This window comes from Triticum urartu, chromosome 3A, assembly GCF_056163025.1.
Source record: "Triticum urartu cultivar PI428250 chromosome 3A, HENAU_Tu73, whole genome shotgun sequence".
Taxonomy (NCBI): domain Eukaryota; kingdom Viridiplantae; phylum Streptophyta; class Magnoliopsida; order Poales; family Poaceae; genus Triticum; species Triticum urartu.
The window spans coordinates 203,159,283-203,175,008 of record NC_141875.1 but is presented as its reverse complement, the minus strand read 5'-3'; the positions used below and the strand labels follow the sequence as shown (position 1 = coordinate 203,175,008).

General features: G+C 50.9%; 1 protein-coding gene across 2 annotated transcripts; it reads left to right on the top strand.

Moving 5' to 3' along the window:
* The first annotated feature begins 4,663 nt into the window (after positions 1-4,663).
* Positions 4,664-15,684, top strand: LOC125543571 (putative serine/threonine-protein kinase PBL7). 2 transcript variants are annotated; one of them, XM_048706945.2, is made up of 5 exons: positions 4,664-5,136; positions 5,748-5,932; positions 6,084-6,273; positions 7,087-7,478; positions 14,824-15,684. In XM_048706945.2, the coding sequence occupies exons 1-5, from the start codon at positions 5,028-5,030 to the stop codon at positions 15,331-15,333; spliced, it is 1,386 nt and encodes a 461-aa protein (XP_048562902.1). In that variant the 5' UTR covers positions 4,664-5,027; the 3' UTR covers positions 15,334-15,684. The 2 variants fall into 2 exon arrangements, with proteins under 2 accessions (XP_048562902.1, XP_048562901.1); XM_048706944.2 differs by having other exon boundaries at positions 4,671-5,136; positions 5,739-5,932.
* Positions 15,685-15,726: the final 42 nt, after the last annotated feature.

The window sequence follows — 15,726 nt, the reverse complement described above, 5'->3', positions numbered from 1 at the left end:
GTGGGAGCAGAGACAAACTGACTCAGAATATGAACCGGATAAGAGATGTCCGGACGAGTGATAGCTAGATAGACAAGACTGCCAACAAGATGACGATAACGCGTCGGGTCAGGAAGAGGAGCACCATCAGTAGCACGGAGGTGAACATTGAGCTCCATAGGAGTCTCAACAACGCGCTCGTCAGTAAGAGCAGCACGAGCAAGAAGATCCTGGATATACTTTTCCTGGGATATAAAAAAGCCATCAGAGGTAGAAGAGACTTCAATCCCAAGAAAGTAGCGAAGAGGTCCAAGATCAGACATAAGAAACTGCGCACTAAGACGGGCCTTTACAAAGGCAATATACTCGGGGTCATCCCCCGTGATGATCATGTCATCAACATAGAGAAGAAGAAGAGTCCGACCACGAGGAGAAAGGTGAATAAACAATGCTGGATCATGAGCACTTGCTGATAAACCAGCAGCAGTGATCACAGAGGCAAAGCACTCAAACCAGGCGCGGGGGGCTTGCTTAAGGCCATAGAGAGAGCGACGAAGACGACATACCATGCCATCAGGAACAGAATACCCAGGTGGTGGCTGCATGTACACCTCCTCACGCAGCTCACCATTAAGAAAGGCATTCTTAACATCAAGCTGAGATATAGACCAGTGGCGTGCAGAGGCAACGGCAAGAAGTGTACGAACAGTGGTCATATGGGCCACAGGAGCAAAAGTCTCATCATAATCACGATCGTGCTCCTGCTGAAAACCACGAGTCACAAGACGAGCTTTGTGACGCTCAAGAAAACCATCGGAGCGAGTCTTAACCTTGTAGACCCACTTACAAGTGATCGGACGGACTCCGGGAGGAAGAGAAACAAGATCCCAGGTACCAATGCGTTCAAGAGCAGCAATCTCCTCTGCCATCGCAAACTGCCATTCAGGATGAACAACAGCCTGACGGTAAGAAGTCGGCTCAAGAACAGCAGCACCAGCGGTGGGAAATCCAAAGCGATTAACAGGCGGACGAGGACGAGAACGCAAGCCATAAGTAGGCTGAGAGGAAGATGACGACTCATCCACAGAGGCATCGACTGGTCGTGGACGACGAGTGTAATGCTGAGGAAAAGATGGAATAATAGAAAGAGGAATCGTCAAGGTAGAATCGGGGGGTGGCGACGAAGAAGTCACCGGAGATGAAGGTGTAGAATCCGGTGACATGCTGGGAGAGGAGACCGAGGAGGAAGTCACCGGAGATGAAGGTGGAGAACCCGGTGACATGCTAGGCGAGGAGACCGGGGAGGATGGTGGCTGCAAATCAACTAGAGGTGGAGAAGGAGAGGAAGTGGAACGAAGAGGTACAGGCTCGACGGGGGTGATAGGTGAGTCAGAAAAAGTGAGGAAAGAGATATCATGCACTGAAAAAGTCGAGGAAGATGGGCGTGGGTAGAAGGGACGAGACTCATCAAAAGTCACGTCTCAAGAGATACGCATCCGACGACCGATAGGATCCCAACAACGATAGCCCTTATGCTCATCACTGTAGCCTAAGAAGACACACTCAACAGACTGAGCGGTGCTGGAAGGGGCGATGATGGTGACGCGCCTTAGCTCGCTTCAGTGTTGTAGCCGCCGCTAGGTGGTCTACAGACCTGATTGTAAAATTTACTTCTAGAGTTCTTTGTACTATCTTAACAGTTGATGAAAAGATTAGAAGTTTTCTTGAAAGAATTAAATTATCTCTGAAAAAAGATTAATTAGATTTCTCAATCCTTCTGCCTAATTCCTCAAAAAAAAAATCCTTCAGCCTAATTAGACGTTTCTTTGACTTTTCAACCCATGCGCGGGGCCATGCCGACCACACCGCTAGCCAGATCGCGCTTTCTTGACCGTGTGAAAGAGCAACGTGACGTGAGGTGCTGTGGTGCCAAAAGATGACAATGACGGCGCTGGAAGTTTCGTACTTGTGCAGTGTGCACCCAACAGTTGCCTCGCTAATGGTTTCTTCGATCTAAAGAACATTGAACAACGTTTTCCCCGCAAAAAAAAAGAACATTGAACAACGTTTGGGCTGATATCTATATCTATATATGAATATAAAGACGCAGTACTAATTTTCATCAGATGATAATTAACAAAGTCTCATCAAATTCTTACACCGTTTAATTAATTAAAATATCACACAAATATTCATGTAAATTAAATGTTTTATGAGTTATACGAGATTTAGTTAATTTTCATCTAGATGAGAACTAGTCACACTCGTATGAAGAGACTTAAAACGGACAGATCCAGCTAATCTCGGTTATTAAATCGGGTCAATCTAACGACTTAAATTGCTTCAATGGTAAGCGCTCAATATATTTAGCATGCAATTAATTACATATCAAATATTTGATGCCATTGCTAATCACATAATTAACACGCAAATAATACCCTACTACAATGATATCTATTTGTAATTAATATGAGCTAAATTAATATTTGTCTAATATCGAGGTGCATTGCATTCGTACACATTTACTAGTTCAGAGAAATGTGTATTTTCAAGTATTGCTTCTCAATGAAACAACAATCATCGTCAAAGGGAAGACATAGTCTCGTTTATAAGAAAACAAACAAAAGTTCATAGTACATGGCTTATCACTAAACTAAAACATGGTAAGGGCCTCTTTTTGTGAATTGCAGAATTTGTAAAGCGTAAGAATAGAAAAAACAGGGGAATAGAGTGGCATGCCATTTTCAATATTGCAGGATTAGTATAAGCGTTTCAATGTGCGCATGAAAAATATAGGATTCTTCAAATGAGACTGGAGTGGAAAAAATTCACGCTGGAAACAATCCTAAGGATTAGAATATGTTGACAACACACAAGCTGGCTTAGCTAAACTGTACCTAGAACACCACCAAACGGGCAAACAGGCTACCTCAAACAGTAGGCGATCAACCATATTAAAAAGCACATATACGACATTCTTAAAGGGGTTTTTTTTTTTCCTTTTGAGACGATAGGGACAACCTTTTTGTAAGTTGCTTTCAAATAAATTTGACTTTAAAAAAGGCGCCTTTTTCCTTTTGCTAGTCGTCCCCTTCCTCCCACCACCCTCTAACGCCGCTTGTTGTCGTGCGATCCTCGCTGCCCTGCCTACTCCAAGCCACTGCATATGTCCGTACATCGTTGTATGTGATCACTCCTCAAACCACGCTATCTTTTTAAGCTCCGACGAGCATTTCTTTCAGAACCACACTTGAACCAGTCAACCTTGAAACCCTCCTTCCCTCTACCAATGACGTCGTTGCTGTGTTGTCCCTGGCGTGGTTTTGTCGTCGCTTAGCGCACCGCCCCCGCCTCCACCTTGAGGTTGTGCTATTCGAAAATATATTGACACAAGTTGCAAATTCAGGCAGCTTAGGGCATCTCCAACAGCAACCTGTAACTTCCTCCCGCATCTGTCCGCGGACAGGGTTGCCAGTCCGCGGACACGGATACGGAAGGCCACCATCCAACGTTGTCCGCATACATTTAAACCCGTATTTTAATTAATCAGACAAAATTTATGCAAACCTGACGATATTCATCAAAGTTCAGATAGGACATAACATGCAACTTAAATCTAGTACAACGATGTCTCTAATTCAACTAGATTAACCGGTTGTCCAACAAGTTTTTCATCAACGGATCATATCGTCCCGCACATAATCCTCCTTTAGTTTCATCCAACAATCTGTGTACGTAAATCGCCATCCCTCTGTCCTGTGATATATCACGACTGTGTGTGCGGGCTACATATGTGTAGACCAACATTGAGTGAATGAATGATTTAAACAAGTTGAGCAAGATGAAGCAAAACTTATCATCTCCTCCTCTGCCGCGTGCAATGGCCACCTTGCCTCCAGCTGACGAACTACTTGACAAAACTTGGTGACATTGGTCTGGATAACATACTAGTGATACAGTAACGATCTCACATTGTGTTGTTGAATGATGTACATGTCGTAAGGCGCATTGTGCTTTCGTGCATGAAACGATTCATGTACTTGCTACCAAAATGTCCCCCCTCTCCTGCCTACGAAATCCGTGAATACGGCCAACCACGCATCACACTACAACTCATCCTTCATGGGCGAATAGCTCGTCATTATTCATACTCTAAAAACGACATACCGTTCGAAAATAAGCTCAATGGCCTTTGACCGAACACTTGTTGAGCGTGGTGTCTGTCATGGCGGTCGTGGACAGGGGGCGGAGTGTACCTGGATACAAACGGCTCTAGGGTGGACAGCACCGTCATAAAGACGAGCGGACACGTCGATGCTGGTTGCGGACTTCCCGCGATGCCTATGTGGCGGGCGAAGACGTACATTGACGGCGGCGGAGGTGAACGGTGCGGATGCAAAGTAAGGAGAGAAGGGACGTAGTCAAAGGAAATGGGATCGGAAGGGAGATTGGATGGGCCGTGGTGTCGGAGTCCTATGTAACTGCTGTCCGGACTCCCGCAACCCTCCTCCGTCTCCAATTTATGGAAAAAAAAACACGTCCGGATTATCCTTCAAACTGATACGGACTTAAATTGGATTGCTACCACGATCCAGATCTATGCGGGCGAGTGTTAGAGATACCCTTACAAATAGCAGACGCGGCCTTTAGACACGTACTAGTGGGGCAAAAGAGAAATAGACTGTTCCCGAAGGGGCACGAATGCAACTTGCGTCCAAATTAAATCCTTGGATTTGATGACTTGCGTCACTCACTGCTCCGTTTTTGCGCCTTCAATTTTCTATTCGTTTCGTTTGTGGGAGGAGACTTTTGCGCCTTCATCCATTTTATCCGTTCTCCCGTTTTCTTCTTTCTCCTCTTCTGCCCGACCTAAACGATTGATCAATTCCCTCTGAGAAAGAAAGCAATTGCCTAATTTTCCCGTCTGCTGAGGAAATCCGTGCTGTCCTGGCGACCTAAAGTCTCCCCCGCGGCGGCTGGGGGTTGGGGATTTGCCAAATTTCTTGATTTCAGCCCTATTGTTGGGGCTGCCGAGGCCGGATTATGAGATGGGCTTCTTGTCGTGCCTATTCCGGTGCCCCGAGGAGGAGGAGCGGGTGGTGAAGGAGCACGATGACGACGAGGACTCCGGCGGAATCGACCATGGAGTCGCCTCAGGTGATGATGCCTCCTGCCCTAGTAATCCCTCCGTGCTTTACCTACTAACCAGGCTAGAAATGTTCGTTTCTTGGTGTTGGTCGGTCTGTATCTTGTTCTCGCGGAAGGAAAAATAATCGACTCTCTTCAGCTCATGGTCCCAACAAGTTCTCTGTTGGGGATGGTTCCCAGCTGGAGGGTATTTTTGTGACGATGTGTTATACTCAGCCATCAGAAATTTCCAGTGGCGAGTCCACCTTTACTTTCTTGTGGTGTTGCAGTTCCTCTAGGCTCTAGCAGCAGTTACGTAGAATTTTTGTTTGTGAGAGAAAGAAGTTTGTTCATGAGTAGCTGCACAGCTTTACCAAGGAAACAGAAATTGAAACACGATTAGTAAAGTGGAAACCAAAATTATGAACAAGATGAACAGTAGATGATCGAAGACCATGACAAGAAAATTGAAAAGGCACAATGAAATACTTCCCGCAAAAAAAAAAACTTATGTGCTATTCTTGTTTTTCTGTTTGTCCCAGCGTCCTTTCTTTTTCAGGAGCATTAGTTTATTTAAATGTGGATGTGTATTTGTTTCTTTTGAATTGCTCATTAATAGTGGATCTCTTCAGAGTCATCAGAAAGTGCCCCACTGAAGACTGAATCCGCACATATGGAAGGAATCCAGAGAAATGGCACACATAATGAGGCGACGATCTTCACTTTGCGTGAGCTTGTTGATGCTACCAAAAACTTCAGCAAGGATTTTCAGTTGGGGCGAGGAGGATTTGGTTGTGTGTATAAAGCATATCTGAATGATGGTCAGGTTTGTATTTGGTAGTTATAAACTATACTTCTCACCAACAGTAATATAATTCTCATTGAATATCAGTTATTGGAGATGTGGAAACTATAATAATCTTGCTCATATTTTCGTATTGTATGATAATATTGTTTCAGCATTTGCTGTATGGCAGGTTGTTGCAGTCAAACAACTTGATCTAAATGGGCTTCAGGGGAACCGAGAATTCCTTGTGGAGGTTCTCATGCTCAACCTCTTGCATCACCCTAACCTTGTCAATTTGATAGGGTACTGTGTTGACGGTGATCAACGCTTGCTTGTTTATGAATATATGCCATTGGGATCACTAGAAGACCATCTACACGGTTAGTTTATGTTGGAAAATGTGCGGACTTATACTATTATCAGGATACAATCATCAGAATTCAGAAAACGTTTGTTAATTTCTAGTAATGAGAGCATATATGTAGATTGTAGGATCTTTATTTTTCTCAATGTCGGCACGTTTTAGTTTGTGATACTTATCATATCTGGGTGCTTTGAACATGGTGAAAAGTTGTTCTAACTTGTGAGAAATGCTATTAGCTAACTATCAGTTCTTGTCAGTTGATTTAATTAAGTATTTATTTCTTTACGTTTGTGGGGGGGAGGGTATTTTTGGCATCATATTCTTTGTTCAGTAGGTCCCAATTAAATCTGATCTAGGTTGTTCCTGTTTCCATTGCTTGCTATATTTGACCAAAAGCTTAAGCTAGAATGGGATGCTCTGATGACCTATCAAATAATGAGCCTAGCTATCTAATAATCTAGTGATGGGATTACCCTAAACAAGAATCCATCGAGGGGGTAATATTTCAGTGATGGATTGGTCACCCTTGAGAAAACTCAGATTTTAATCATAATCACTTTGTTGAATAGATAATTTTTCTTAAACAGTGGATCTTTTATCGAACTTCGTGTTCCTTTCTAGTATTATTATATCACATGCGTCAGTAAGAAGTGAAGAACTAACATGCTCCTTGACATGTCACTGACCTTGAAACCTTAAGATATTTTCTGTGATAATTTACCATTTTATTACTTTCATTTATTAGAGTTACACATGAATGTGCTCTGTACTGTTATGCTGTTGTTTACTGGATACCCCCATTAATAAATTACTGTGATGCTTTAAACAGACCTTCCACCCAATAAAGAACCTCTAGATTGGACAACACGGATGAAGATAGCTGCTGGCGCAGCTGCTGGTTTGGAATACCTACATGATAAGGCAAATCCACCAGTTATTTACCGAGATATTAAGCCATCAAACATTCTTCTTTCTGAAGGGTATCATGCGAAGTTGTCCGACTTTGGACTTGCTAAACTTGGTCCTGTGGGTGATAAGACTCATGTGACAACCCGTGTCATGGGGACTTATGGCTATTGTGCTCCTGAGTACGCCGCGACTGGACAGCTAACGGTTAAGTCTGACATCTATAGTTTTGGTGTGGTGTTCCTCGAGCTAATTACAGGACGAAGGGCACTCGATAGCAATCGGCCTCGTGAGGAACAGGACTTGGTCTCATGGGTAGGTTTTGACAATCTCACGGTGCAGCTAACTGGTCCAATAATCATGATTTTATAATAAAAAAACAAAAATGGATACATGTCTAGAGAAGTATGAAAAGGCTATATAAAGCTTAATAGGCATGCATTGTTATTTCACTCTGATTACGTTCCTTATAATAACAGTGCATGCGTTTGATACTGGAAAAAAACCGGTTATGTGGAATGTGGCGGTTGAACTGATGAATATAATAACAGTGCATTCGTTTGATACTGGAAAACTGTACAACTTTTATGGGTATGGAGTGTGGTCTTTTCCGGGAACTAGTATTAGTCTGTTGCTAACTATCTGCCTAGTTGTATACATCTTTTTTTTTTGAAGGACCAGCGAAGGCTGGTGTTTCATTGAACATAAGCAGGGAGCAGATGACAAAGCGATAAAGGTGGAGATCCGAAGATCAAGGAGACTAAGTAAGAAGAAGATCAGAGAAAAACAAAAAGTGCCAGCAGGCACAGGCCGCTAGCCTACTCTCCCGGCGGGTCCCCGAAGGGGCTCTGAATTGACTTGATGCCGGCTTGTTGCCAGAGGCTTAGCCCTCTCCTGATCTCGTTGAGGATGTCTTCCACCTTGGCCTCTTTTGCCCAAAAAATACAGTGATTCCTCTCTTGCCAGATCTGCCATAGGGCAAGCAATGCAAGAGACTTGATCGCTTTCCTGTGAGATGGCGGCGTTGCATCTGACATAGCTCTGAACTTGTCCAGCGAGGTTATGTTGCCGATCCAGGATTCCTGGCCTAGTGTGCGGCAGCACTTCCATGTAGCAATGGCATTCCAGGTTGCCGTCGCGAGGGGGCAAAGCTAGAACAAGTGCTCGGAGCTTTCCAGGTTGCGGAGGCATAACGGACAGAAGTAGCTGTTCAGCCATCCTCGCCGCTGCAACCTATCATTGCACCAGAGCCGGTTCTGGTGGAGCAGCCAGGCGAAGATCTTCAGCTTTGCAGGCGCTCGGGTGGTCCAGATCAGCTCGCGGAACTGAGTCTGCACAGAACCCTGGAACTGGGCGCGGTAGGCTGAATGTGCAGTGTACTGTCCGGATGCTTCAATCTTCCAAGCGATCTGGTCTTGGCTGGCTTCCTGAAGGTGGTACGATTGCAGCCGACGGTGCAAATTGAGCACCTCCTGTGCTATAGAACCAGTGTCGCCGTGCGCCAGGTTAGAAACCTAGCGGTCTTCGAGTAGGGCCTGCGCCACCGATCTGTTCTTTCTTCTGGAGTGTTTGAAGAGGTTGGGGTGGAGGAGCTTCAGCGGAGACGCATCGATCCAAGCCGAGTGCCAGAAGCTAGCCATCTTGCCATTGCCAATGGGCGCACTAAAAAGGGCGTGATCGGAGGCATCGCATGGCAGCTCTGTTCCTGCCCATGGGCGCTCTGGGCTTTTCCAGGCGTGCCAGAGCCAGCGAAGGCGGAGAGCACGGTTGAACTTGTACAGGTCGAGGATGCCAAGGCCACCGTGCTCGATCGGGGAGCAGACCCGCGCCCAATTCACTTTGCAGCTGCCACCGATGAGCTCTTGATCGTGGCCCCAAAGGAAGCGACGTCTGCATTTGTCTATTTCTTTCAGCAGCTTCACTGGGATTTTGAGGGCTGTGAGGGCAAACGTTGGCATGGCGGTGAGGACGCATCTGACGAGGACCCTGCGCCCGGCCATGGAGAGCATTTTCCCTTTCCAGCCCGCTAATCTAGCCCGCATTCTATCCAAGATGAACTGAAGATGTACTAGCCTAAGCCGGCCAGTTGTGAGTGGAAGCCCCAGGTATCTGATCGGGAATTGCGCGATAGGTCCCCCAAAAGACTGAAGCACCGTGCTGAGGTCGATGTCGTGGCAGCAAGTCGGAGTTGTCGTGGACTTGGCGTTGTTTATCTTCAGGCCCGTAGCGTCGCCGAAGCTCTCAAGCATATCCATGAGGTAGTCGATCTCTTCTCTACTGGGGTTTGCAAAGATGATGGCGTCGTCCGCATATAAGCTAACCCTAAACTTGATCTCCCTGCCTGGCACCAGCGTAATGTGGAGCTCTTCTTCAGCCGCTTTAAGAAGGCAATGGATGGGATCGACCGCAAGGATGAACAGAAGCGGTGACAGGGGGTCGCCCTGCCGTAGGCCACGCCGATGCATGATGGTTTGGCCGGGGACGCCATTGAGGAAGGCCGACGATGAGGTGGCGAGCAGCATGGTGATCCAGTCCCGCCATCTCGCACTAAAACCTAGGTTCACCAAGAGCTCGAGCAGATATTCCCACGAAACATTATCGAAGGCCCTGGAGATGTCTAACTTAAGAAGAACAACCGACGTCTTTTTCCGGTGCAGAGCTTTAACACAATTTTGGACGTAGACGAAACTGTCATGTAGGCATCTTGTTTTCAGAAAAGCTGTCTGGCCGGCGATATGATGCGTTGGACGGTCGGGGCGAGCCTGATCGAGAGCACTTTGGAGACTAGCTTGGCGATGGAGTGTATCAGGCTAATCGGCCGGTAATCGTTGATGCCGTTCACGCCGTCTTTCTTGGGGATTAGGGCTATGATTGCTGAATTTAGCAACCCAAAATTGCTACCCGCCAGGTTGTAGAATTGGTTGAAGGCCTGCATGACATCTTCTTTGATCATCTGCCAGAACGATCGGAAGAATGTGCCGTTGAAGCCGTCCGGCCCGGGGGACTTCTCTGCCGGAGATGCCTGAATCGCCGCCCACACCTCTTCTTCAGAAAAAGGGTTATCCAGCCCACCACCTTGGATTGTGGGCATGTGAAGTTGTCCCCAGTTTATCGTAGACGATCGCTGCTGTGTAGCCCCAAGGATGCTGTCAGAATGGTTGTGAATTGCTGCTTCTTTGTCGCTGTGTGCCGTAGCTACTGTATCGTAGACCTTCAGAGAGTGTATGAAGTTGTTTCTCTTCCGCGAGCAGATTTTTGCCATGAAGAACTTTGTTGGGGCGTCGCCGGAGCGCAGCCAGGTGAGCCTGGAGGCCTGCCTCTTCCTGCATCTTCGATCGCTGCCAGCCCCAGCAATCTGAGCTTGAGGCTCCTGCGCAGGTCGTGTTCGGCCGGCGAAAGTTGGCGCCGTTCCTGGCCCTCGTCGAGGCGCAAGATGACCTCGCAGGCCATATGGAATTGCGGCCTTGCATCACCGAAGAGGCCCTGGCTCCAGATGCGTAGGTCTTTGGCCGTACGGGCAAGCTTGACGTGGAGGCGGGTGAATGCGCAGGAGGCAGCCACCGGCCGTGCCCAGGCCGCGGTCACCGTGTCCGCAAAGCGCGGGAAGCGCGGCCAGAAGGACTCGAACTTGAAGCACCTGCGCCGGCGGGGCCCCGCCGCATCGGACAGCACCAGCGGGCAATGGTCGGAGCAGGCAGTGGAGGCGGCCATGAGCATGGTCAGGGGAAAAAGGGTTTCCCATGGCACGTTGCAGAAGAATTTATCGATGCCCACTAGGATTGGGTTGTCGCGCTCGTTGCTCCAGGTGTACTTGCGGTTGCTGCATTTGAGCTGACGAAGACCCGCTCTATCAATAGCCGTCCTGAAACGGCCCATTAGCCTCCTATTGAGGTTGAGGTTGTTCTTCTCCCTTGCCTCGTAGATTTGGTTGAAATCACCGCAAATAATCCAAGGTTCAGACATGGGCGGGGCCGTGCTCGAGATCTCAGCGAGAAAAGCCTCTTTGCTCGCGTCGTCGTTCGGTCCGTAGACCGTGGTTAGCCAGAAGGATGTGTGGCATCTAGCTACGGTGACCCTGATCGTGACTGCAAATTGGCCGACAGCGTGGGTGACGACATCTACGAGTTCTTTGTTCCACAGGATGGCAATGCCACCGCGGGTGCCGATTGCAGGCATGACGGCGCAGCCCTGCAGCGTTTGGCCACCAATTTCGCGGACGAGGGCTGGCGACCAAACGTCTATCTTGGTCTCTTGCATGCACAGAATGGCGGCCCGGTGGGCAGCAACTACTTATCTAACCGCTTCTCTCTTCGCCGGCGAGTTCAGTCCACGTACGTTCTAGCTCATGATCGGGGGGGGGGGGTTGAAGGTCGTCATTCATCTGGACACTGATGGTTTCTCCGGCGACTACAACGACTAAAGACGAACAGGTACACCATCCAGCTCTCCGGGGGACGCCGTCGACCACCAATAGGCCCCAAATCACGATGGCGCCGGACCGGCCTCAGCCATGTACTGGTACAGGATTGAAGCAAACCTAACTCCGACCAGCCGAGTGTTGGCCGTCGCCGGAAACTAGAACTACAGCTACAACACAGGTTGGTTCCTAACATGATTAAACCATGGCCTCCTCGGCGACTCCTTCCGGCCCGTTGAGACCAGCAGTGATGCGTAGAGCGTCCTTGCCCAGCCTGGTGAGCTTGGCGATGACGGCGATATCTTCGTCGGACAGGGGCTCATCGAACCTACGCACGAGCGCCTCCGCAGCCTTCTTCGTCATCTTCTCCTTCGGGCCAAGGAGGCCCAGCCCCTGGACCAGAAGGAGCGAGCCGCGCTGCGCCACCGGCACCTTGCAGTTCTGGGCCGCCTGACGCGCGCTCTGACGCGACGGGGGAACTGACGTAGCACAGACCTTGGGTGGAGCAGAGCTTCGCTTGGACGGTGGCAGGCCGAGCAGGGGGGCCGGCTTGTCGCAGAAGAGGCGTCGTGGGGCGGCAGAGGATTCTGCAATCTCCAGGTGTTGAACTTGCTGCGTCACCTCTCCCAGCTGGACGGCAACCGTGGCCACGGCCGTCGGTGCCTGGCAGCTGAGGAGAGCCGGGTTGTGGCACGCTCCAGAGAGCGTGGGGCTGAATGCGTTCGGCATCTCCACCGCCTCCATGCCCCTCCTCTTGCTTGCACCCTCGTCGAAGTCAAGGGGCACGGCCGTCGACGCCGCGATCATCTCGTCGAGCTGGGCCGCGACGACGTCTCCAGAGAGCAGGGGGGCGGGGATGGCCTTGTCAGTCGTGGCGAAAAACCCGTCGACGCCGTCGGGGGCCGGCACACGTGCGGGAGGGGTAGGTGTGGGCACGTGCAGCTGACTTGCCAGCCGCTGGCTGCCGCTCTTCTTCTTGCTTGGGTACGCCTTGCCGGACGATCGGTCGCGGCCACCATGTTGGCCGCGGTTTCTTGAGCTTCCAGAGCGGCGGGGGGGAGGGGAGCGGCTGCGCTGGCGCACCCTGCTGGTGGCCCCGTCCACTCCTGACGAGGCGTTGGAGCCGCGCCCGCGCCCAAGCAGCGTATCCTTCCAGGAGCGCCGCCCCTCGTCCCCTCATCGTCGCGGCGGGGGCCGCCACGAGGCAGGCCGCGGCAGCCCGTGTTCACCATCGGCGCGCGCTGCAGACGGCGGTGGCGCTCCTCCATCTGGCTGTCCTCCACATGCATGACCCAAGTGCCCGAGTAGGTGCGCGGCACGCTGTCGTCGTGGTCGGAGTCGGAGGAGGGCAGGCCGCTCTGAGCTGAGTGGGATGAGCGCGGAGAGCGGGGGGACCAGTCTTCCACCCTGTCGACATGGATGAGGAGGTCGTAGCGCTCGGCACCGGGCGGTAGGGCGACACGCCGATCGGGCGGCGAGTGGCCCTCCATCTCTTCGACACGGCCGGCGCCCTGAGGGAGCTTCCAGTAGGTGTGCCGGGTGGGGATGAACGCCATGTCCCAGACCCACACCCAGCAAGCGAAGGTTTTGGTGTGGTCGCGCTCCAGCGTGCGGCTGTCGAGCCGGTCGATGCGCACCTTGTGGCCGAACACCTCGTGGACACCCTCCAGGGTCCAGCACTGTTGAGGCAGGTGCTCGATGATGCAGCGGACATGGAGGTTGAAGATGCCGTGGCCAGCGTGGTCGTTTTCACCCCAGGGCGCGATGTTGAAGTTGACGCCGTCGACGCGCAGGGTGCCGCGGCGCACCGCGTTGTCATGGTGGGCTGGCTGGGTGAAGGTGACGAAGAAATCCTCCGGGTTGTGCGCTGTCACCCGCAGGTGGTGCGGTGGGACGCACAGCTGCGCCTCAAAAGCGCGGCCCACCGCCATGGGCGAGGTGGCGCAGATTCCGTCGGCCGCGCGCAGCATGACGACGTGGCGTCGAAGGAAGAAGACGCTCTGCTCGATGGCCGGGGTGGACTCGCCGACCTTGTGGCTTGCGCGGGGGCGCCTGGCCGGGTCGACCAAGCTGAGCTCAGCCATGTCAGCAGCCGTTGGGGATGGAGGGGCCGGGGGTGGCGGGGGCGGGGTGGGGAAACGGAGGCGAGTGTGGACCGAGGAGCGAGGGGGGAGCGGACCTATCCTACTGGAGACAGGGCCGCCATGGCTGTTCCGTGGATTTTGGGGGCACTCCCTGGCAAAGTGGCCGCAGAGCTCGCAGATCACGCAGCGGAGAGGGTTGCGGCAGTCCTTTCTATGGTGGTGCTTGCTGAGGCAGCGAAAGCAGCGGCCGCGGAAGCGGCTTAAGAAAGCTCCCCAGCCACCCACCGCATTGAAGTTCGGCCGCCGGTCCGAGCGCGGAGCCGCGCTCTTCTTTGAAGGAACCGGTTGATCCAGGGCTGCCTTACGGCTTTTGCGCGAGGAGACCTCGGTCCAGTCACCGTCCATTCCGGTAGGGGAATGATCGACCGCTGGGGATGGGACGACGATGATGGATTGAAGGCGTCGGGCTGGGGGGGGGGGCTGAGATCCGTCGGGTCTTTCGAGGTAGGCGCCTTAGAGCAGCCCCCACGCAGCAGCAGGCGCGGCGGGGCCGCCGGATCCGGCCTTGAAGACGCGCCAGGGCCCGGGATCTCTGCCGGGGATGGAGCGGGGGGCGCCGAGGAGACCCGCGGGTCAGAGCCAGGAGCGGGGCGGCCATGCGGATCCGAGGCGGAAGCAGGGCGATGGGGCGGCGCGCCCATGCTGGGCACGGGGGCGGTGGCCGCCGCGGCCAACGGCGCAGGAAGGGAGGGGTGGCTACCTACAGCGGCCTTCTACTTTCATACTTTCCTCTGGCTTTGGCTTTGGGACAAGTGGTGGATGATTGCCGACCGTATACATCTTTTTCGATGGAGAACATTAGAGGTGACCCCTACAGCATAAATAGGAGCCTAAATTCGCATCCGTAACCAAATGAGCTAGGCACACTTCCCTAGTTGTATATGCCCAGGAACTAATCATCTTACATCTCCAGGATTTTCGTCATTTTCAAACATGACACATCATTTAATTTATTTATCTAGGTCCCTGAACATCTAAAGAAATAGTTTCATTCGAAATATATATGCAGTCATAAATCGAGTGTGTTCATATATTTCCTTTGATATATTGAGCATAAGTATGCTGATGTTGATTGAATGTTCTACCAATCCATTTGCAGGCTCGTCCATTGTTCAAAGACCAAAGGAAATTTCCAAAGATGGCTGATCCTTTGTTGCGTCGCCGCTTTCCAAAGAGGGGTTTGTACCAGGCCTTGGCTATTGCAGCGATGTGTTTGCAGGAGAAGTCAAGGAATCGCCCTCTGATTAGGGAAGTTGCTGCTGCTCTCTCCTATTTGTCATCACAAACATACGATGGGAATGACGCTGCTGTTCGCCGTTACCTTGATGGCCCTTCAGCATCAAAAGTGTCAGACGATCAGGTTAACCAAGATGATGCTTTGGCTAGTCAACATGGAGCTCAAACGTCGATGCATGACCGTATGAATGACTTCGTCCCAGAAGGAAAAGAACATTGCAGGAGTGGCTCCAACCGTGGAGGACGGGGCAGGGTTGTTCTAAACGGTGTCGACAGAGACCGCGCACTTGCAGATGCGAATGTCTGGGCCGAGGCTTGGAGACGCCATGAGAAGGCAAGCAAAGTGCGTGTAACCGATGAAATCCTCGGATAGTGAGCTGAGCTCTGCTTGATGTTTTGGCATGCTGGCGATTTTGAAGAGAGCGTTGTTAGGAGAGGAGGAATAATGCGCAGCGAGGTGTGTAGTACTGCACCACCAGAGTGAGCGCTCGCAAGGTTTCACCGGTGGAGCCTGTCACTGTCACGTCCACCATCGTTTCGCTGCATACATTACACGGTCTGAATTTCACATGTAGGTATTGTTTCAGGGGCTTTGTAAATAAATGTAATAACCCCCTTAATTGATGGATCAGTGTGTACAACCCTTTTCTCAGTACATTGTTGGCTCTGGATGCAGCCAGAGTTTTGTGTCCATGTAGATGAAATGGCAACGTCTTTCAGCATATACATTTCGGTCCAGGTCCTATTCCTTTTCTCTTTCTGCCAG